The sequence below is a fragment of the Epargyreus clarus genome, unplaced genomic scaffold (genome assembly GCF_041222505.1).
Source record: "Epargyreus clarus isolate Ecla_fem2 unplaced genomic scaffold, WU_Ecla_fem_2.2 ptg000023l, whole genome shotgun sequence".
In the NCBI taxonomy this organism is placed as follows: Eukaryota; Metazoa; Arthropoda; class Insecta; order Lepidoptera; family Hesperiidae; genus Epargyreus; species Epargyreus clarus.
In genome coordinates, this window is record NW_027332230.1 from 10,524,647 (window position 1) to 10,549,750 (window position 25,104).

Below are 25,104 nucleotides of genomic sequence, written 5' to 3' on the forward strand. Positions count from 1 at the left end.
AAATCAATTCCGTGTAGCACCTGCAGTGAGCGCCGTGTTGTTATTCTCTTGCTGCCAAACCGTAAAATTGCTATTTGTTTTATATTTCAACTACCTCAAGCCCGTGGTTCCGCTCCTGGACAGCTTTTAAATTACAATTTTTCACCAGTTCCATTTTAAATCTTGTTACGATAAAATTCGTCTAGTTTTGTAATAAAAGGAACGAGATATTTTTGGGTCTGGGTCTTATGTTTTTGAGTCCCCTTTTCATTATTTAAGTAGAATTTTAAAGATATTTTGAAAAGAAAGCATTATAATTTCATTCTTTATATTTTCCAAAGAAAACCCTTTCATTTGTTAACCATATTACGGGGTTGATTAAATAAATAATTGATTCGCTATTTTTAATTTTCCGCCATATTGGATTTAGAATGACGTCACTGAGCTAATCACGCATTGTTATCAAATCAAATGTATATGCAAAATTTAAACTTAATCGGATACTGGAACTGGGTCAAATTTAACTTGCAAGAAATTAACTAAGCAAGTGAAGCAAAAGGTAATAAAAAATTAAATAATAATTTTAACTCTTAATTTTACTTTAAAATAAAGATTTTAAATGTCTAACGTATTGTGTTTTCTAGACTTAACATAACGTCAATCTGTAAAACAAATGAATTGCGAAAACTCAGTTGTCCAGAATGAATATAAAATTTCACCAATGTAAACTATATGTGAAGCGGTGCAAGCAAAAACTGTATGGTAAACAAAGTCCGGCAAATAGTTGGACATACGTACACGAGTACACAGCTATATAACTGTGCTTGTTGTTTGTTTACGACATTTAAATTCAGTACAGCAACTTACGGGAAAGAGTTTTAGCATTTGTCCGGTGCAGCTGAACTCACACACAGAATTGTAAATTTATTCGTCGGTTTCTTAACGCCGAGGTCAGTGGCCGAGCTGCATTTCAGAGCTCAGGCATCATTTTCTACATATTGAAAGGTATATTAGAATACATTTGGATTGAATGGGGCATACTTTGTTGCAATACCAAGTTCTGTAAGTACAAGTAGTGTTTTTTATGAGATTGAAATACTCAACGAGCATGCAGTCCACAAACGCCATATAGGGTAGGGATTCTTCTTGAAACCGACCATAGACTCATTGCTGTAGAAGTGACAACGCATCTGTCATTACAGCGAAGATACTCTTCATAATATAAAATGTAGAATAGCTTATGAATCGTTCCATAATGTGTATGTAAGTTAGAGAAATAAGATACGATGACATTTCTTTATTCAAATTAAATTGTACGATTCGTACTTAGCAGTTTTTTTAACACCACCGTTTTTTTAAAACCTCTTTTTATGCACACATTGTGGTACAGACTTGCAAATGATCGCTTTACTTCAAAGTTACTGACACTGCACTTAAAACGTTACTTTTGAAACGGATTCAAAAAATCTCAAACGCTCAGCCCAAACAAAACAGTACGTGTTACTGCCCTCAAACACGGCATAAGAAGGTGTTGCTTATAATTTACCCGGTGTAAGATTGCGCCGTAATGCGGGGTAAGGGCTGTCCGGATTGCTGTATTTCCTTAATAGTCTGCATTTACCCCCGCCGACAATTTGTGACAAGAGCGTGAGCTAAATTGTCGCCGGGAGGAAATAAACTAATTTACTTATACATGACATTCATAAACTAAGCGTTTGTTGAAATACAAACGGCTACTGAAAGAGAATAAGTAACGTAATAAAGCGAAACAATAGACAATTGGGACGCGAAAGAGCGTTTAAGACGGGCAGAGGTTATTTCTGTTATTGTTCACTCTTACTTGCGTCTTCTTGTCTATGACTTCGTAAATATTAAAGTCTTTTTTGTTTTCTATTATTGAGTTCTTTGCATTGTGTAACTTTGAAGTAAGTGAGTAATGCGCAGCTACAATCGTATACATTCTTATTAGTGTGTTGGGATTTCTTCATGAACTTGACCTAGGTCTGAGGCATTGTCCCTGTAGTACCGGGACCAGAATAGGGCTACGGTATTCTCTGCCTGTCGTAAGAGGCGACTAAAAGGAGCTTTCGGGGTTGCGGGCGGCAAGAGTGGGAGCTCAAACCGTCCAGCAAGCGACCCCGGGAAGGACAGCGGCTTGTGTGGTCGCATATCGCATATCTGTAATCACACACAAACTCGTGAGAGGAGCGTAAATTGCTCCCCCCAGGGCAGAGCCCGATAAAAGCGCATCGCGTTAGGAGGACTCCGGTTGTGTTCCGTTGGAGATCCCGGAGTTCTCCACCAAACGCTGAGGACGGCCACCGGGGGGGTTTTAGTGCGGTAAAAATCCCACGTAACCCGGCGTCACTCCCATGGCGTCGGGTACCTTTTGAAGGTTTCCCCCTCGTCAACAAAAAAAAATGGTCTGAGGCATAGGTATTCCACTGTCTGACATCCAGGAATTGACCGCTTTACAGTTACAGCTTAGTCCTTAAGAGTAGCAATGCATCAGTCACCATTGACGTTTCGTAAGATTATGAAAACTCCAATCCTATCTGGGTTGATTACCGATGTGCATGAAAGGCAGAGGCCAGTTACCAGCAAGCGGACTCATTTCTTACTTTGTTACTCCTGTAGTTACAAAAAAATCTATATTTCGTTAAGCTTGAAGTTAATGTCGCTAGGACGCTGGGAGGTAGAGAGAAAGGTACATAAATGGACACTACGACCATTCTTATAATTCTAGGACTCTTACCCTTTATGCGCGCTTTTTAACCCTTCCGTATGCTAGAATAGTTAGTATGTACGTCACGTTGCAAAATTCGCATAACATCATCCAAAGCGTAAGTTCTTGCATATTTTCATACCAAACGTTATTTGATGAATCGAAATCGAAACCATATTCTATCTGAATACTAATTAGATATTCATGAATATTACGTAGATTTCACTAACTTTAGAGCTCTGAAAAACATATTTGAATATAATGGTATGCTCTTTGCATATAAAAAGTACAAACTGAAAATTTTTGGCACGGTATACATTCATCTTTATTAAGCTGTTGTTTCGTACACTGGTGCATAATAAATGGTAATCCTCGCAAAATTGCGAAAAATAGCGATATGTATTCAAAACATTTTGTTGAAGCGCTAATAGATGTGCTAGTGGAATGGGGCAAAATGAAAGAATGGTCAAATAAAGCTTTTTGCACAGACAGCCTCACACTAGGACTCCATGTCGTGGGTGCCATGAACACACAAAGAAGAATACACAAATATATATGCATATTAATCCTTTAGATGTCTGTTTGGCCGAGGATCGAACTTAGAATCCTTTGCAAATAAGACCATTGGTGGTGACCATTCCGCTACGAGGGTCGTCATGTAGTCTAGAATAAGCCCATAATGTCGTATTAGACTATAATAAAATAACATTATATATGTAGTTTATATTAATATTTTTGCAATAAAATAGAAGTAGAGCCACTGTAGAGTGGTCACTGTCGCTCATGGACATCTGTAGTTCTGTAGCCACCTCTATATAGAACAGAAGTGTACCTTAAGACCGTCCTATATGCGTTAACACTTATAAAAACTAAGATTGACACTTTATATATAAGTCCCTCCCTATGTGATTTGTTATTAATGTGATAAAATCCTTAATTGAACCGAACACGGCGAGGCCCTGCTATATCCTACTTTACTGTTCGTAAAATCAAAACAAATTACAGCAGAGCATGCTTTGTGTTTTGTTGATGATTTAAATCATACTGCTATGAATGATTCCAATTTAATCTTAATTAGTAATACGTTTGTGGATTGTATAATTGATTTACGATAAGTTCCTTTTTGAGTGTAGATTTACTTGTAGTAGCCACTCTATATTAAGTGGGTGTCAATTATACTTCTGTAATATACTCTTAAACCAAACATAACTAGTTTTTGAAGGTCATCCTTCGATACTACCTGCACATAAAAATGTTTTGAAGGTGGTAGATGCCTTGGTGATTCGACTCCAGCGGCGCCACCGCTGCACCTATTTCTGCCTTATAACAGCAGTGTTAAGCGCTGCTGTGTTCTGGTATAAAGGGTGTGGTAAGGGAGGCATATTTTCCGAGGCATTCCAGGTTAGTCCTTAGGAGTAGCGGCGCATCTGTATTCAATCTGGGTTTGATTATAGATGTCCATGAGCGGCAGTGCATGTTAAATTCTGTAAGCACTGGACTGCGTGGACTGCATTGCTCGTCTATTATAGAAAAAAAACCTGTATTATATTATATCCATCCTATATTATATAAAAAATGTTCATAGTGAGTCAGTTATATTAATTTTACATTGAACCTTGATTCTTTGGCCTGTCGTGAACTTTCCGCAACATTGTTTGTTTATTGGCCAGCGGCGGTGGAACTTTCAGCAACTAATCGACGGGTGTCAGTCGTAAACGTTCAGTTGAGCAACTTTTCCTCTTCACACGGAATCGACGCAATGAATTATGCATGGGAATTAACTTTGACGCCAGATACCGGCCAAAAGATTTATTTGCCGATATGATGTGTTAGAAAACAATCCAAGTTGTAGCCAGTTTCTGAAATATGGTTCTTGTTTCACTGTGAACGCGTCAAACGTTCGTAAAGTTTGGATAAGTTAATACTTTCTTGCTTGTTTTAGGGTCGGCTGTCATGCATTGTAAGGATTTCAATACAAATGCTTACATTTTTTTTATAAGAATGAAGGAGCAAAATGAAGTTCACGTGATGATAGATGGTGAGTGCCGCTGATAGACATCTGTGATTTACCTATATAGAACCTTTAGCTGATCACTTATTTGTTGCCTCGTGAAGATTAAGATAGTCACCTCCAATATAGGTACTTTAATTTGCATTCACACCCATACTCCAAAAAGCAAAACTGCTTCACGCTAGAAGTGCAGCACCTCTCCGGTTTAAAGATATTCGTTTTATTACCTTTCAAAAACTTAGTATGAATAACTTAGTATTTAACTACCGAAATATTGGTCTCTTTTAATACTTTTCGAGTAAAGTAAATTCCATTAATTATTTGCTGTAAGTTAGTTGTTTGCGAACAACGATTTCGCCGCTCAAATAACAGTTCAAAAGCGATTTATGTCATTAAAATGTCATACAAAAACAGAGCCGGTGTAGTGGCTGGGTAGCCTTTTATCTGAGTTACGCACGCTCTTACAGGACCTTCCCGGAAATTTAACTTCGTTAAGAATGAAATATGTCCCGTCGTTATTCCACGGCTTGTTGCGCGAATACTTACATTTCCAGTTCTCCACCTCTAGTTTTCTCATCAGACCCAACGGAAATAATTTTAACCGAGACTGAGTTATGACAAAACTCCGACGGACATCGCCGCATCCGTAATGAGAATGGAGTCGAGATATGTCGGTAATTTATTATCACATGCTCGTGTTCAGAGCGTTTCGAAGCAAGAAATCGCCTGTTTTTTGCCACAAATATCAGAACTAGACTTTAGTGGCGGATATCAAACGTGCAATATCGTTACTTGTGGCTAGCATTAGGAATATTTACTGCGTGTTTCGGCGTTGGCGAGAGATAAGGGGTACAACATGAGGTGAAATAGTAGGTGGGTGGCGCAAGGAAGTATTTAATTAAACCTAACTGAGGGGTACCTTACATCACCGTTGATAATCACCGGTGGGCTGCCGACACGTTTACATGTCTGGGTAACAGACTGTTATTTTTAGGGTTTGGAGATGAGATTAATGTAAGTAATTCAAACATGAAACTTTTATTATAAATACTTGAACACAGTATAAATACTCGTAAATATGTGTATGAACCATAGATAGATTATACTAACGTTTATCAGTAGGATAATATATCTATGGTATGAACGTACTCGTACATGTTGAAAAACTATCTAGATAATAGATAAAAAGTAAATTAATAAAATATACATTTATTTTTCTTTTATGTAGGTATGTACAAAACTCATTTTATGTGAAATATATGAAATGCCAAATATGCTTCTAAGCTTAAACTGTAGGTGGGGTACAACACGCTATGTGACTATTTTCTGGAAAAAAATAAAATAAAAAATATTGATTTAATTGCTTTTACTCTTTAAATAGACTTTTGAATTATTCTATTCTATAAAAATAATACTGTTTAATAATAATTCCCTCATGTATCATTAAAATCTAGAATTGAATGCGTCCTTAGTATAAGTGACGTCAGATTTAAAATAATTGAGTAAAAGTCATAGTCACGTCAATTATAGTCACATCTTTTACCTTTAAATATACTTTTTCGTAATTATTATTACTTTTACTTTTTCTTCTATCGTTATAATGGAACACAATATAATAAATACCTTATTGGATCATCACAAAGTGACAAGCACGTATGCCGATATTTATTTTGATGATGGGTATTGCAAAAGTAAGTTGCCTAAAAGCGAGGAAAGCAGTACAAATGAGCCCGAACCATATGAAGAAATTGATGAAGAATGGATATCCCCTAGTGACCTTCTAATAGGTAAGATAGAGCTCAAACCTCCATTTACTTCCAAAATTACAAGAGGTAAAACACACGAAGGTATTCTTGCTATTGGAAATGAAGTTTTAGAAAAAGAACACAGACGATTTATGGCATCTTTAACCGGTTTGTTACATGATAACGATGAATCTTGGAATCATATATTGATTAATGAAAAAAAACTTATTACAAAAAGAGTGAAGGAAATTTTTCAAGATATATTTAAACAAAAAAGCAAAATTATGAATGAAGAAATAATGATATTTTATGAAAATACACTTCGAGAACTGGAATCTCATTTGCAAGCGGAAGTTCAAAATACATTGAAAAGTGTGCATGCCAATATGATAAGCAGTTTTAATATTGAAATTCCGATAAAACTTAAAAAAGAAAGAATAATATTAGAAAATGTTCTGAAAAATAAATATAAAACTGAAGTTGATAAAATCATAAAGTACTACAAGCTTCTGTTGGCTAATGAGTTATATAAAAACAACAAACTCATAAATGTTGCCCTAAATGACAGAAATGACGCTTTACAAGCATATTGTAGACAAATTGATGCTGAACGCCTTACATCATCAATGTATATCATGAGTATAGAGAGGAAAAAATGTGTAATCAAGAAAATGTTTTTAGAAAATTATCAAAGTGCAGAATTGTCAGAAAAACTAATGAAAATAAAAGAGAGGCAGGACATAATAGAAGGATTTAAGCAAAGAGAGAGAAAGGTTTCGGATATTAATAAGCAATGGGAAGAAAAAATGGAAAAAGTTCTTGAACTATTTCTTAAATTTATAAGTTTCTCTTTAAAGTTACTACCTGAACAATCAACTTTTTTACTTGACTTTCAAAAAATGGTAGTTTTGCAATTAAATGAGATGCAAAAACATCCAAATATTCAGCCGAACATTTTAATTGATGAAGATACTTTGGCCAATGTTATTGAATTTGAGACATCAGCCCCCGAAAAGAAAGAATGCGAACTTGAACCGTTTGTCTTAATAGGTGATTTATCAGACCCAGTCCCGCCACGTTATGGAAGTACTGAAACATTGCCTTCGGATGTAGACCTTCCGTTTATAAGAGTTAATCGAGAATACATATATGCAAAGTGTCATGGTTATGAAGAAATCAAAAAGTTTTTGGAATCACAGAAATGTCAATGTGCACGTCAGCCTTCGCCAACTTTTCCAGAGCAAGTACCAACTCCAAAGGTACAGCTACCACCATCAAGTACTCCAGCTGAAAGCACGTCGTCTACTGAACCGCTTTTGATCGATGATATACTTCGACTTGAAGAGTGTCCTGCTAGAAGTTGTGGACATCCGCAAGATTTATTTCCCTTTTTACCTTCGTATATAGATTTTAATGAGCAAAACTTTCAAAGAGTCACAGCTATACTTGGCAAAACACCACCAATGGATAAAGCGCCCGAACTTATTAGAGCAAAGAACATAGCGTGTAGCGAAATACCGTTTGCAGAAACGACAGAAAAATATCGACACGTTGAAACACAATATTCTACCCAAGAGATAGATATCAAAAATATTTCTTGTACATGTGTCAATGAGTACAAATTAGAAAAAAATAAATCAATAGATAATGTTAAGGAGACTCCTAGTAAACTTCTCACTGACGCTCTCAATAAACGCAAAAATTCCTTAAGACGGCTTTTAGACCAGCACCCAAATTTGCTAAAGGTTTTTACGGATGAAAGCTTTGATTTTCAACTATAGGCATTTTATTATAATTTACATGTATTTTTAATTTGGCTGCGATTATTAAATTAATTAAATGGAATGTTATTGCATTTTTGTAATGTTGTAATATTCATCCATACGAGACTCCACTGTTCTCTCACAAGATTTTTGTTATAAAATATGTATCAAATAATAAATACCTTTAATTTTAACCTTCAGCTAAGCGGTTGTGGTTATGAGTTGATAAGTGAATCAGGTTCGTTTTATTTTATTTGAAAGAGCTTGGATTGGGGTAACCTCTGAAAATACGAATAAGGACAAGCGTGCATCTTCTTGATAAAGGGAAGGATTTACTCTAAATGACCCAATTTTGTGTTAATTAATTTTATCTATATACTTCTTGTTTTGACTAACTGTAAAAGTTTATTGTAATATTTTTGTTCGGAAAGTCAATTTCACGTTATAACTAAAATAAGTTCTATATTTTTAATTGTTCGTCAACCAACCAAACTATCTAGATAGGTAGTAATGGATCTACATAGATAAAAGTTAATAACGAGTTTAAGTCTTATCAATAATCCTAAAGAATAATATGGAATAAAAAATACTAAATCTTTTCTATAATGCCTATGTTCGACTGCTAGGCAAAAATAGCTGTAATAAATGTTCGATGGTATTTAACTTTGAAACTATGAGTCAATATAATTTTCAATGAGTTAGTTGCCATAAAGTTGGAAGGTATTGTAATAGTGATTTAGATATCTCTATCCAATTTAACCAGGTGCGAACTCGTCCCAGTGATCACAAATTGCCGGCGCCCCCGCGGTCTCTCGCTAAACTATATTCATTTGTTCTTGTTTGCTATACTGTATTTGTTTACGCAAGTTCCGCTATAGGATATTCGAAGATTTCAGATAAATCATATAATAGATTGTTGGTTAATTGAATTATTTTATTCAATTAATTGGATGGAGGATTTACAATTAAATTAGGACTCGAGATTAATCCATTGTCTTGTAGGAATAGTAAAAAAAAAACAATAAAATATTTAAAGTTAAATCAAAATATACTGCAAGCCATTATTGAACCTGAAAAGTATAAATCTCAACGTCATAGACAAAAATATAATTTAAATAAAAATGTATCAATTAATTAACGACGTATAATTTTTCAATTAAATATAATTACATCCTTTATATAATAGGAAAATTTATTGTATGTGAAGAAATTGTTATAAAAACAATTATTTTCTTCCTTTAAATAATTATTTTCTATAAATATTTTAAAATATAAATGCAGTTGTATATAACCAAAAACATTTAAACAAATTGAAATCAACCGTCTAACAAAGCGTACTTATACTACGCAATGATATAAATCGCACCGTTACCTAAGAATAATGTAGGGACGGGTGTGAGCGAGTATATCGGGCGTTAAGGTAAATTTACACAAGTCGGTAACAACCTAACTTATTAAGTCGTCACACGTCACGCGTGTTACGGAGTTGCGACTTATGACATTCCCCGAGTGCCGAATGTCGTGCCGTAAGATTATCGTTGCAGCTTAGAATCTAATTGAGAAACGTTATTGTTTCATTAAAACTGATAACCTAGTTCAAAATTTAGCTTTTCAAACTGGAGTTTGAGGTTCGAATCTCAGGCAACCTTGATTTTTCCGTTGTGTCTATTAGAAATAAACTCGTACTTATAAAAGATGAAGGTAAACATTCGAAGAAATTCTACATGCATGCAACTGAAGTAAATAAGTATATGAAGTCTACCAATTCACACCTGGCTGGTAGAAATATTACCTATGGCCAGAACAAAACTGTTTTTTTACAACAGTTGCATAGAAGCAGTCGTATAAAACCAAAAACATTTAAACAAATTGAAATCAACTGACTAACATTTCGTACTTATACTACGCAATGATATAAATCGCACCGTTACCTAAGAATAATGTAGGGACGGGTGTTAGCGAGTATATCGGGCGTTAAGGTAAATTTACACAAGTCGGTAACAACCTAACTTATTAAGTCGTCACACGTCGCGCGTTACGGAGTTGCGACTTATGACATTCCCCGAGTGCCGAATGCCGTGCCGTAAGATTATCGTTGCAACTTAGAATCTAATTGAGAAACGTTATTGTTTCATTAAAAGTGAAGGCCTAGTTTAAACTTTGGCCTGTCGCGCTGAGGTTCGAGGTTCAAATCCTGAAATTATGAAGGTAATATTGGAAGAAATTTTACATGCTTGCGACTCCCGTAAATAAGTATGTGAAGTCTTCCAATCTACACCAGGCTAACATGAGTGAGATCTACAGCCAAAGCCCTTCTTAATTTTAGAAGGCATTAAAGAACCCAGTAGCCGAACGTAAGATACGTTTTGTAAGATATTGATTGGTTGTCGTATTATTTTTTTATTAGAAGCTACCTTACCTATCCGCGATTCTAGGTAGTGTAGTTGGCCATGCATATCTTCAGATGTAGGTACAGCAATAATCGAGTTAAACGTCGAGTATCTGCGAATTTAGGCCAGCCATTCTAACATGATATTGTGAGGTCAGATAAGCAAACACGAAACATTTTGAAACATGTATTTAGACTAAAATCAAATCGAAATTAGGTCAGTAGTGAGAAACTTCAAAGGTGGTTTAACTTTTCGACGGCACCACTGCTAAACAGATATAAAAAGCCTTTCTACACTCACAGGCCCTCACTAGGATTCCCTGTGTTGTGAATACCATACACATACACAAACACCGAGTCAGAAACAGAAATCTATATTCATCATTCAGATATCTGTCTAGCCAGAGATCGAACCCGGACCCTCTGCGCCTCAGACCGAACGTATGTTGACCGCTCTGAGACGCGGGTCGATTTAGAGTTGATTCTACATATACATGGACACCAGTTACCTTTTCAATTTGTTGCTAGCATGCCTATTACATAAAAAAAATGTTTCAAAAACACTAAACGAAGCGAAATTAAATCTAAAGCCCTTATTACTGTCACGCAGGTTTTTGCCCGCGTGTACTCATGTCTGCATTCGCATCATAGTTTTGCGACATGGGCAGTAACCCACGTGGCAATAAAAAGAATTACAAAAGAGTAATATAATCGAATCCCAATCAATTCTATCACTAAAAACGTCAAGGGCACTTTGATAGAGCGCAGTTATTTGAAAGTAGGGCACGAAGGGTATAAATATACATCCACGTGCAACGTTAGAAATAACGGTTTAAAATTAGTTTATTCTTGAAAATAGCGCATAGCCCTACAGCTAGTGTAGATCTTCGATCTATCGATCGGTCTCGATTGGTTACCGCTAGTGGCTTCATTCTCGCTTCATGCTTCATTATATATTAAACCATTTATCGCAATCTTATCTTTGCAATATTATCTTCTAAAATTATCTTCAGGACACAGTCAATAATTTTGGCGCCGTTGTTTGCCTAGTTATGAGACATGGAAATAGTTGCAGCCACTTCTGTAAGTAGAGAATTATAATAAAAACAAAATACAATAAAATGAAAATAAAGCCAGAATTTACAATTTTAGACAAATCTAATGACACCTCATATGTTTGAACTCGACAAGTCATTTAGGCTACAGTGGAGATCAAAGATTAAGATATACATAAATATTCTCAAAACATTACCCTCCACTGTCGGATAAAAATAAAGAATAATATACTAACTAGTCATTTTAACCCATTATTCTTTAAACTCCAGATAAGTTTTGAGCGCAGTTTGGTTAATTAGGCAATCTTATTTAGCGAGTTTACTGGCATCGAGTTGTCAAGTAAGTGGGGATAAAGGAAATGTCTGGGTGGAATTAAATAAAAGGAAATTTTAGAAGGTGTATTTTCATGTGTTCTGAATAATACGCAGTGATTTAGATAAGCAATTATACACATGACATCATCAACATACATACATACATACATAAGTTTTTAATCCTATTGTTGATGATATTGATTACAGATGTCCGTGGCAGTGGTAGTAACCTCTTATCATTAGGTACAGTGCATGCAGTATACATATATTACATTATATTACATTAACAAAACACTACGCAAAAGTAATTTTCTATTTCCCTTTAAAAATGTAATCTCAATGTGACATTATGATTAATTTATATACTGCATTTTTATATTCCACGCTGTTTTAATAAAATAAAATAAAACTCGTTTGGTATAAACATTTAATTGTCTAATCTATACCACACAAATACTCTGAACAATTGTGGGGCTTTAATTATAACTATTATGTAATTATAACCGACGGGACATTGACCGCGATTAGTAATATTTGGCAAGTTATTCAAACAATGTTATCCCAATTTGTAATCATTACGCAGTAGTTAATACCTGAACAGGTATTCTGTTTAACTGGTTAATCAAATAGCTATATATTATAACAAAGTAGCATACATATATCGATGAATGTGTAATTATTAAACTTTTTATATCTCAAGCATAGATTAGTAAAGATACTTCGCCGCCTTGAAATTAAATGAAGCCACAAACAGCTTATTTTAGTAAGTTCTTTTTTTGAATTCTTGACAAATAAAAACATTTTTAGAGAAAACGAATAACTAACGAATACTGCGTAATTTACGTAATAAATAAATAATTAATTATAATATTTTAGGGACATTTTGGCACGGAGACGTGGTAAAACTTTTTACGCAACTATTTCAATTCTCAAAACTGGGTACTTTTTCTTATTAGGAGTGAGTAATCTTTACTAATCTATGATCTCAAGTGACTCTTTTTGGTAAGATTTTTGTCGCAGTAGGTACTTCAGTAGCTGATGGTTTGGAGTATTTGAAGCAGCTGAGTTTTCAAATTAGACTACAAATCTTAGCTGTTATTAAATCATCGTTTTTTGTTTTGCCAATTTTTTATAGTAAGAATAATGAAGTAAACATATATTTTAGATACATTGGTGTAGTCGACTTCTTCCGTCTAAATCCGTCAACATTTTACATAATTTAAATGAAACCTCCATAAATTATATTATATGGAAACCTTTGATATTTAAAATTAAAATAATCTTACATGAACACTTAATAGCACTAACACATAGATGAACAAAACAAATAACGACGTACGAAAGAACAATTTGTGATGTTACAAAAGGGCATAAAAAAAACAAACCTATTTATTACTAGAGTTGTCAAGTTTATTCAGAGCGTGCAGTTTTGTCAGATTTACCGGAACTGCCGCTTAACACAATATTATGGAATGGCGCGACGTCAAGTTAGTGTAACTCTGTTTAACTTACTCCGCGATACTCAAATTGTAATAAACGTTGTCTTTTTAAGTTGCATTACTTGAATGTGGATTGTTATTAAGTGATAGATGCGACTAAGGTATTAAGGTATAAATATTACGTTAAAGACTAATTTGTGTTCCCTACATTCATGAATATTAAAAATAAAAGGAATGATGGGGCTCTCAGACATAGGTAAAATATATAATCAACCAGACTTATTGACCACTAAGTTATATTCTAAATCATTTATGACGTTATGTGATGGAAAATCATCGAAAAACAAGTTTACTTCAACTTAAACCGAATTAACGAAATAAATAAACAATTTATGACATCCCAAGAACAAAAAATAAAGAAACCTATTTATTACCAGAAGAGTTGCCAAGTTTATTCAAAGCGTGCAGTTGTGTCAGATTTACCGGAACTGGCGCTTAACTCAATATTATGGAATGGCGCGACGTCAAGTTAGTATAACTCTGTTTAACTTGCTCCGCGATACGTAAATTGTAAACGTTGTCTTTTTTGTGATCGATGGATGACGCGATTGGAGTATCAACTTATAAACGCTACTTTTATAATATCTAAATTTTGTATTTACTTTTTAATGAGAAATAAAATTTTCAACTTTTAGATACATAATGTAAAATATTTTCACTCAACTGTAATTATATATATTATTCAAATTCTCTAAAATACATTTTTAATGGAAATTAAATAATGAAAAATATGCACTTTACAAAACAATAATTCATTTCATTCATTGTATTTTAGCTTAATCAAGTACAGAAAGAAACAACACATTCATAGATAAACGAAAAATAAAGAGAGGAATAATAATTAAAAACTTGAGTTTGACGACAGATAATTCATGACAATGGTACACGACAAAGTGTATTAGCTTAAACTGAATCTTAATATGAATAACCCTATTGCAAATGGGATTTGTAAGTTTATCCAGACTGTGCAGTTGTGTCAAATTTCAAGGAAGTGCCGCTTAACATAATATTATGGAACGGCGGAACGTTAAGTTGGCATAACACTGTTCAACTTTACTCCGCGATACTGAGATTGAACGTTGTCTTTCCGAGTAGTTGTTGCATAAATGTCGAATAATAACACTTATTGTAAATTACTTATACTTATAAGCAATACTAATTATAAGTACTAAACACTTATAAGTAACAAACATTAAGCTATTGGAGTTTAAATATTACTTAAGACATGCATTTGTATAGTTAACATATTTTTAATCAAAGAAAAGGTTCAGCTGTTATATTTTGCAAAACATACACTGACATAATGATCAATAATTTAATCATATACTGCCAACACTTATTGTGCTAAAGAATTTAAAATAAAAAAAAAAATAATAAATATTTTTGAAAAAAAAAAACGAAAGGAATAATTGACCGATTATTCGATCAGTCATGTGTTCATTTCGTTAGGAAGTAATAAAGGGAAGTCATTTAATCATTTAATTCTAATGACCAAAAATTCGTGACAATCAAAATACTAAAACGGGATCTTAATGCGAATAACCCTATTGCAAATGGGATTTATAAGTTTATCCAGACTGTGCAGTTGTGTCAAATTTCAAGGAAGTGCCGCTTAACATAATATTATGGAACGGCGGAACGTTAAGTTGGCATAACACTGTTCAACTTTACTCCGCGATACTGAGATTGAACGTTGTCTTTTTGACTTATAAAGAGAAGTATGAATAGAAGTAGGTTATGAATATAATGTTACTTAATATTAATTAGTAATTTTGGTAATAAAGAACACGTTGCGGCCAAATAACGTTGGTTTTTTATTTTAAATAAAAAAAACATTTTAAGTAATTCGTAACTTGACTGGAATGACGGAACAAGAAAACAGCTTTGCGAAGAGTTGCCCGCCGTCAAGCAGTTCTTGTGTTACGGTGGAAGGGGTGGATGTCAGCTGACCTGCATATACATACATATGAGATGACCATTGTAGTCCTAAGGATTGATAATGCATTTGATCCGCGTCAGATGGACTCCTAGTTCTATGGCAGTGACCACTAACCATCAAGTGAACTGCAGTAGCAAAAGACCTTTGCTTTTCAGCCATGTAAAGCATAAACACATGTTTTATCAATCTGTCCGATGCTTTACTAGCTAATGATCCAATTTTGAGACTTTATCTATATTATATGACATTTCATGCACACTATAAATAGTTAAATACCACACCTATTTCTGCCTCATAAACTACGCTTAACACTGCTGTGTTTAGGTTTGAGGGGTGTGGTGAGGGAGACATACTATTCCGAGGCGTTCCAGCTTAGTCCTTACGGGTAGCGGCGCATTTGTGGCCGACCTCAGGTAGGAATATCTAATCCTATCTGGGGTTGGTTACAAATATCCATGGGCAACAGTAGCCACTCACCATCAGGTGGACTGCACGCTCGTCTGCTACTCCTATATTATAAAAAAAGTTAAACTTCAATCTTTAATAGGCAAAAATTGGTTAGAGTAATTATAAAGGGCGTTAATGTTTTAGTAATAACCATGACATCACTCGTCACCTTCATTTAATATCGGTATCCATATCGCTGTTTCAAGGCATAGCCATTATATTGATCAAACAGGTCTGGTGCAACCGTTACTATGAAAACGCGATAAAGCCGCTATAATTAAATATTTCAAATACCAACAAAGTTCAGTTTAACCCTATTTATTAAAAAACGATTTTTAAAATGATGTTTCATGTATTAAATTCATATTTGTTATGATAGTGAATGTAATTACCATGTTAAGTATTGAAAGCTGTAGGCATAGCAACGTGTTCGATTTCTACAGAGCTAATAATTTATAGAAGGAGTTTTACTGCGACAATGATAATTTAATAATTAAACAATGTTTTTTTTCATTTTACTAATAACACCTATAGCTAAGCTAAGTGTTATTTCCAGTAGGTAGCTAGTGTCAATTTTTTATGATAAGATTGAAGTAGCATGATCTTGTAATAAGTAGTCACAGATCCTATGGATAAGCATAACCAATTCCATATGGAACAGGTTCACTATATGGAACTTATGTTATGTTATGGACCATATGGAACTCGAATCACAGATGCAGCCTCTCCATAGAACTAAAATTATATGAAGATACGATAAATGTGCAAGCCTGTTGGCATGCACACCCTTCCATTGAAAACACAAGAACTACTAACAGCCTAATAATATGTATGTATGTATGGTGTGACTGACCTCGGGGAAGATCACCAACTAGGTGGTCTGACCAGATCAAAGGCCTCACCAAGATGTCTGTTACGGAGTGCTTTAGAAAAGCAGACGACCGAGCACACTGGCTGGATATGCAGCACATCTGCATAAAAGACTTCCAAAGCAGACACGAACTTCAGCCATGAAGGAACGACGAAAAAGAATGGTGTGACTGAGGTACCTCGGAAAGACAAATCACGCTGATCTTACCACCATTCATAATTTTGGAATACACTGCTGGATTACATTGCTCGAATGGGTGGGCAGAAAGTGATGGTAAATACAGAATATGTAATGTAATAATGTAATTTAAAAATCGTTATTAAAATGGAAACTTTTTATACTTAATAAAAAATAACGGTTATCAGACTGGTGTAAGTAATTTAATTTATCATTACAAATAAAAGTACTTGTAATATCATATCAAAAACAATGAATGGTATCGTTACAAAGTCTTCTCTATAGATTGTATGGACATATATTTCCATGAAGGTTCTATTGCACGTAGTATCGTTCGACATCGTAACAACAATACACATATTCTATTGTTATAAAATCTATGCGGCTTCCGTATTTATTTTTGTTTGAAGTAATAAATTTAATTTAAAATTTATAATGGAGTCTCAGAGAAAAAGTGGACAAAAACCGAGAGAACCGCGAAAAATAATGGCCGTTAACCCTTGTAAATACGAAAGTTTAGAAGCCGTTCACAGAAATAAAAAATACTGGAAAAGGGTGTTTCAGACATTAGATTCTGGGTGCCAAGAACCGGTGAGTAACAAAATCTAGTGTTTTTTTTATAATATAGAAGTAGCAGACGAGCATGCAGTCCACCTGATGGTAAGTGGCTACTGCCGCCTATGGACATCTGTAATCAACCCCAGATAGGATTAGACATTCCTTCCTGAGGTCGGCCACAGATGCGCCGCTACCCCCGAGGACTAAGCTGGAACGCCTCGGAAAAGTCTGTCTCCCTTACCACACCCTTTAAACCGGAACACAGCAGCGCCTAGCACTGCTATTATTAGGTAGAAATAGGTGTGGCGGTGGTGCCGCCAGAGTCGAACCACAAAGGGTTCTAGCACCTTCAATAGATATAGTCAATACAGGTTTTGTAGATTATAAAAGAGTAAGTAATACATGAGTGTAAGATTCGGAACGGTGATAACTAGTGAATCGGGAAGTCTAAGGATTGAGTGTCAGGCACACCAAAATTTTAAAGTCGTATATGACTATCGCTTAACAGGCGAAGGAAAGCCACAATTGATCTGACAAAATAAAAGTTCAGAAAGCCGTGTGTAAACCCTTTTTTATGTGGTAACTGGCATCCTCTCAGCCGCGGGGTAGCGCAGAGGATATGCCGGACTCCTGACTGTTAAAACTGCACGATGTTCCTCTGGACGCCTTTTTTGGGACTGCGGGTGCCCACAGCACCGCGGTAAACGTAAAGTAACTTCTTATACTGAGAAGCAGACTCATACACAGTAGTGGCGCAGTATTCGTTTGACGAGAGACTAGTGGCATTTTTTACCAGTATATCCATATTTAGTAATCGGCCCCAATTGTTATAATTGGTCATCAAACATTACTTGCATTCTTATAATCAGTTCGGAAACATCTGACAAACAGATTGCTGATATGCACATTTTAATAATTTCCCAGATATGGATTACATAATCCTCAGATATGGGCATAGATAAACCATATCTGAAAAAAATATTACACTGCAATTGGAGAAGCGTGGTATTGTACGCTCTTGTCTCCGTTGTTTATGAGCCAGATAATAATTAAATTTCTATTCATAAATGGGCAATGATAAACAGTTCAGTGCTTTTTTCTTTTGTTTGTAAAGTAATTTCTTTTACACTTTTACTTTTAACACTATTTTATTAGCTTGGGTTGTATCTATGTATGTATGTATGTAGGTATGTATGTAGGTATGTATGTATTTATGTACCGAAATCTTTGAACTCGATTTTTATCCACTTTGAACGGTCCGATTAATTTAAAATTTTGAACAATTATCAAGAACCGATGACAATACACGATTTTAATAATTTTATCCCATTCTCCTCATCCGGATCGTCAGGAATTACGATTAACGATACTCTTTGTGCGATCTTAGCGTGGTTTTTAGTTTTTTAACTATAATTATTGTATTACGTAGCTATTGGTGAAGTGTTAGTAATAAAAATAATATCTATCTATAATATAATATAATAGGTACTAAAAATTATTCGAAGTACTTACACAGATATTTGTCTTCAATATGCGATTACTTGTGTATAAATAATTTAAATGGTGTTAATTGATTTTAAACAGTAATATAACGAATTCTTGTCATAGAAACCATGATTATTTTAGAATACTCTGAATACTACTGCTTGCTTGACATACTGCTTTCAAAACTAGTAGTAAGAAAATTAAACTCCTCCGGTTGCATTCCTCTGGAGATCCCGGAGTCCTTTACTTAGCGCGGAGGACGGCCACCGGGGGGGGGGGGGTTACGTACGAAGGGGTACGTTTCGAAGATTCCCCCTCGAAAATAATTAAACTAGCTCAGAAGCAATTAATGCATTTTGTAGAACTTATAAATATATAACAGATTTATTTTAATTACATTCATCATCTTGCATAATTAATAAATTTGTAAGTCATATTTTATATATTGTCGTGTTTACAAATTGTTGTACCAAAAATAATTTGCTGTAATTAATTTTCAGTTTTTTAATAAACATTAATTGATTTTAGTAGAGAATATTTTATAATCCCATTAATTTCCTTGAAACAGTTCAAAGAAAAGGAAATAACATTTTTGTCTGAAACTTTGCCGAGTGACCTGTTTAAGAAAGTTTGCGGTATTTTGGGTATCGACAAGAAATTGTATTCACCTCAACCAAGTGATGATGTCAAAGGTAAGACTGACTCTTTTAATTTTAATGTTATATATTTTTGTATGTTATATATTTTTTGTAGATATCTTATTACTAAAGATTTATAAAAACACATTATATTAACAGCAATGAAGAGAACTCAACCTGATACGCCATCTAAAAGTAATATCTCCGTCTATAAATGTTAATTTTGGCAGTAATCTATATTTGACTCATAATATAATATATACATGTATAGAATACTTTAAAAATCCTCGTAATATAATAAATTATTAACAAAGAAATCTGTAAGCTTGAGAGCTTTTAAAAATAATCTGAAAAGTTTACTCTTAACTCTACCAGTCCATAGTTGCCATCCACGATATAGATGGTGTGAACCAATACTAAAAGATACCGTATTCCTATATTTAACTACACTTAATGGTGTATATTTTACTACGTTTATAAAATAAAACTAACAGATAATGGCGTTCAAATTATTTTTCGATTCATATAAAGCAAAAATATTACAGAAAAAACACACCGTACAATGATTAAGGAGCCGTTGCTGTCGTACAGAAAAACATTAGTTATAAATAGAGAGTTGGACTCTGACACTGACGTAGAGTTTCATTCAAGGTAAGATGTTTTCTTTATCTCTATCATAAAAGGATCATAAAATTACAATATGGTACTTTTGCATCATTTATTTATAAAATTTTCCAATAAAGCCATTTGTAGTTATCATATTTTTGTATATTTTAGAGAAATAGTTAATATGATAATAGTTGTACATTAATTACCTTGTTTAAAAATAATGTTAGCTAATTCTACAACCATATGTTGTCTATCTTATCTCTGAAACATCTTTCGATTCTGATTATTCTGTGACGTATGTAATCATTATCTTGCTTCCATCTATTTGTGTTATAATATTACTTACTACTTACTTACATTAAACAAAGCATCTAGATTGAGATTATTTGAATTTAGCATCATCATCATCATTTTATCTATGTAGTTTATTAGTAAAATATAGTTAGGTATTTCGTTATTTTGAGCTACATTTGCTTTTGATATTAAGTTTAAATCAAAAAGTTATTCTCAAAAATATTTTATCGTGAAACTACAAAATACGTAAACACTTCTAAAGTAGATTCAACTTTTAACATTTTTTTTAGTTTTTATTTTACGAAATTAGGAAACAGATCAGAGTGTACTTTTATTCTTTTGATCACATTTATTATATTATTTATTTATTAACTTATCGAATCAGTAAATTAAAAACGTCACACAACATGAAATAAATAATACATTTAAAAATAATATGTTTTTAGTGAAACAGAACTGGAATCAGATAACATCCATAGAGAGTTTTTAAGCAAACCCGAACGTGAGCAAATAACTTGGGCAACTCGGTACTTGCAGCCTGAAAGAGAAGACGAGAAAAGCCTTGTAAAGAAAGCCGACGATTTAACGGATAGAGTAATAAAATATCAGTATTTTCGTTTGTTCCAAAACTTTTTTATTATTTATAATGAATAACTAATAATATATAACTATTTTTATAATAACTTAATAGTAGCACACGAGCATGCCGTCTACTTGATGATAAGTGGCTACTGTCGTCCATGGACATCTGTAATCAACCCCAGGTAAGATTAAATTCCTACCTGAGATCGCCCACAAATGCGCCGCTCCATTCGAGGACTAAGCTGGAATGCCTCGGGTAACTATGTCTCCCTCACTTCAAACTAAAACACAGCAGCGTTTACAACAGCACGCTCCTTTTAATATCATCAGGCAGAAATAGGTGTGGCGGTCCACAGAGGGCGCTACCACCTTCAAAATTGTAGTATTTAATTCTAAAAGAGCTTGCAGTCTTATTATTAAGTGGTACTCCAGCCTAGGGTTATTTGTCGCTTATCGCGGAATCAAAGCGTTCCAGTTGTAATTTAACCAGAATCCGATCATAGATATATAATACTTTAAAAAGGCCAATACTCGTTTATAAAATCTTTTTAAAATTGGTTCTGAATGGTAGTAACGGATCTGTTACCGACACGACCCGTACCCAACAGGTAGGGTTTTAATCTTTTCTGGGGTTGATTACAAATGTCAACGGGCTGCAGTAGCCACTTACCATCAAGTCTGCATGCGCTTTTGCTACTTCTACGTTATAAATCATAAATTCTATACCACTAACAGACATTCAATTATTTTGAAGATCTCTCAAGAGTTCTGCGAATACATGAAACAGTTGGGTGGTGACCAGCACTCGCAGTTGTTCACGCCGAAAGCTATTAAGGAACTTTTCCAAGTAAGTTAGAATCTAACAAGTCACACTAAACTATGAGTGTTCAGTGTAGTGCCTGAAAACAAAGCATACATTAATAACGTATGTTGTGTAAGTTAGCTGAAATCTCGACGAATTGAGTCTTTATAAATTATATTATATCTATGTTAAAAACTATTGGGTTTGGGAAATAAAGCATATGCATTTATGAAGGTATAAAATATGTACAATCTTACATATTTGTAGCGGATTTTTGCGAAGTAGTTTTTATCTTACATCATAAGCATTTGTTCATTTTATATACTTGGAAAGTTACCACCTTTAGCAGGTATACATTTTCGACAATAATGACATATAGGTATTACATAACTAGTTAATGTCGTTGGGTACTAAAGAATTATTATAAAAATAAAAATAAATTATATTTAACATATAGAAATCACTCTTACAATTAAAACAAATATGACGACACCTAGTACGTTAAAGTCTATCAAGTTTTTTGAGCTGCAAAGCATGTCCAAGAACGAATCATATATTAATACATTTATTTGAAACATTACCTTCCTCAGTCGGGTAAAGAGGTATTCATAATGTTGTCATTTCAGATAGAGTTCGATACTCATGTCGCTCGTAGCCTCCAAGTGGTTCCCAAAGAGATGCCGTCCGTTGAAGAAAGAGTAGCGAATGTCACGGGAAATGAAGAGGTAAAATTTATATTTGAAGGCTTCAATGCGAAAAAGAAACGGAGCCCAGTCATGTATCTGTCCGTCCGGCTGTCATATCAAATGAGCAAGCCTAATGATAATTGGCCACCGCATTTCATGGATATGTGTAATCAACCCCCAATAGATATTTTGCTAACCTTGAGAAATAAGTTAGGATGCTTCGAATAAGTGTGTTTTTCTTACCACACCCTCAAAATTAGAACACAACAGCTCGTTAGTCTGCTATTATGAATCAAACATAAATGTAGCGGTGGTGTGCTTGCAGTAAAATCACAAATAGTTCAACTACCTATTCTGTTAAAATAACTAAGATTGTTTCAATAAGTCCACTTTTTAAAAATAATACATTCTTCATTATTCTGAAGCTCTATCTCTAATAATTTTATTACTCTTTTCTTTTCTATTTAATTAAGACGGTAAATGTAAAGGTTGATTAAATTTCATCTTTATTAACCTGAGATTAATATAAATGTGTAATTAAAATGCGTCATGGCTCGATGCAAAAAACTTTAATAATAATTAAGGCTTTGCCTTGCAGACGCTCGCGTTTATTTTAAAGCAAATAAATATGCTACGCCCGCCTTAGCCTTTCATCTTAATTTATGCTGAGTTATTTTTGTTTAAGTTTAACTTATTTATTGAAATAGCTATGGCTAAAGGCAATAGAGGATAATCTGAGAGAAAGACTAATAAGGGTAATATTGTGTTTTTTACTTGAAGTAAATGATCACCTAGTTAAGTAGTCAGTCCAAATTCCTAACTCAAAAGTTAGAGGCCTACTGGATCGCTTAAAATCTCTCAACCCTAACGTTTACTTATTCATTCTATGCCATCAGTAAAATGAAATTATTTTCAGAAATCTCACTATATGGCGTTAGAACGAGAAATCACAAAAGATGTAAAGGCAGAGCGTCACGCTGACTATGTAACGGCTTTCGATCGCCGACTCCCCAGACATGAGCAGTGGCGTGCCCCCAGAAACAACACCAAGAATATGTGGCGATCTGCACGCCATGTGCCTAAAGACCTCGTCTCGTTAAAAGCAGTGTGGGAAGGAATTACCAATCTAAGGTACACTTTAAACATTTAATACCTTAACTAAAACCGAGCAAATACTAAAAGGTTAAAACAATTTTATTCCTTTTTGTCATAGCCTGTTATTGTATATTTGTTACTATTTAATTTATATTACCTTTTAATAATTGCTTGTGATTAAAAATAATTAACTGAGAAGGTTAATAATGTAGCCTATGTAACTCTCACAATTTTGATGAATCGAACAACAACGCATATGCCAAAACCCGTCAAGCCCTTCGAACTATAGGGCGTGCCAAAGAATCAGATATATACTCGAAAAACATTACCATCCTCAAACTTACCTGTTTCTAATCTAATCTAAACCAATCTGTATTACTTTCTTACGTATGATTACATTTTTATAATCACCAAAACATACGTATTACTTAAAATAAATTCTTGTATTTTAGCATTTTCCTACAAACTTTTCCACTGCCCTGTCCAGTTTTTTCCGGCAACTAGGGTAGGTTTAGAGCATACTCCTCCACAAAGGTCCCCTGCGGATTGTTGAAAATTCCAGATAGTATATTTCACTTGCTAATAAGACAGCTTCATAGGCGCTGAGAGCTATTTATAACAGAGTTTTAAGCGTAAAAAGAACAAATACTTACATAAGTTTTGATAAGTGTTAGGACCTCTATTTATCACCACCACCAATTTTTAGCGTGAAGGAGTTTCAGTGGAAGGATGTCAGCTGACTTGCATGTGCGGCTTCTTATATCTCATGAGTGACACATTTGTCATAGGCTTCAGGTAGAACCTATTCTATACACAATGCTCAGAAATGTCCATAAGCGGCAGTAACCACTTACTCGTACCATCTGATGGACTACAAGCATTTGGTACTTAAATTTCATAACAAAGTGCTAGAAATATATTGTCAAATTATTTAATTATAGTACTATTTTAATTAATTATTTTATATTTATGTGTTATTTTCACGATGTATTAATTTTACAATAATGAGTGACTATTAATATAGTCACTGGCTGGTAAGATTGTATCAGTTAGCATAAAACGAAAAAGAAAAAGAACACTCTTGACGTTGGAGTTGTATTTTGCGCGGGAATAATAAAAGTTGTAAATTGGATCAAGAAATAGTTTAATTCTTTTATAAGTAAGGCCTCTTTTTATTTGCAGGAGTGTCAAAGAGTATTGCCGTTGGATGATCGACCACCCTGAACACCGACGAGCTCCTTATCTCAGCAGCCTCGGCATGTTTGATCCTGCCGTACTAAATGCAAGGCTCACCTTCGAAACACGACAAGATGATCTCACACCACCAATCTGCTCCCCACAAAATACTCCTGTGCCTATCGAGCAAATAAGAAGGAGGCTTTCCGAACTGGCTGACCCGAGTTAATTAATACATATTTGTATTAACCGTTCGATGTTCAA

The 25,104-nt window shown here is 34.2% G+C and overlaps 2 protein-coding genes across 2 annotated transcripts; both read left to right on the forward strand.

Moving 5' to 3' along the window:
* Nucleotides 1-6,225: 6,225 nt before the first annotated feature.
* Nucleotides 6,226-8,299, forward strand: LOC140751826 (uncharacterized). Its single transcript, XM_073085891.1, has one exon. It carries the CDS (start codon nt 6,316-6,318, stop codon nt 8,239-8,241), a length of 1,926 nt encoding a protein of 641 aa, XP_072941992.1. The 5' UTR covers nt 6,226-6,315; the 3' UTR covers nt 8,242-8,299.
* An 8,978-nt stretch (nt 8,300-17,277) lies between these two features.
* Nucleotides 17,278-25,069, forward strand: LOC140751903 (uncharacterized). The gene is made up of 8 exons (XM_073086007.1): nt 17,278-17,506; nt 19,527-19,650; nt 20,142-20,247; nt 20,946-21,093; nt 21,836-21,928; nt 22,510-22,608; nt 23,486-23,700; nt 24,847-25,069. Exons 1-8 carry the CDS (start codon nt 17,351-17,353, stop codon nt 25,067-25,069), a joined length of 1,164 nt encoding a protein of 387 aa, XP_072942108.1. The 5' UTR covers nt 17,278-17,350.
* The last annotated feature ends 35 nt before the right edge of the window (nt 25,070-25,104 follow it).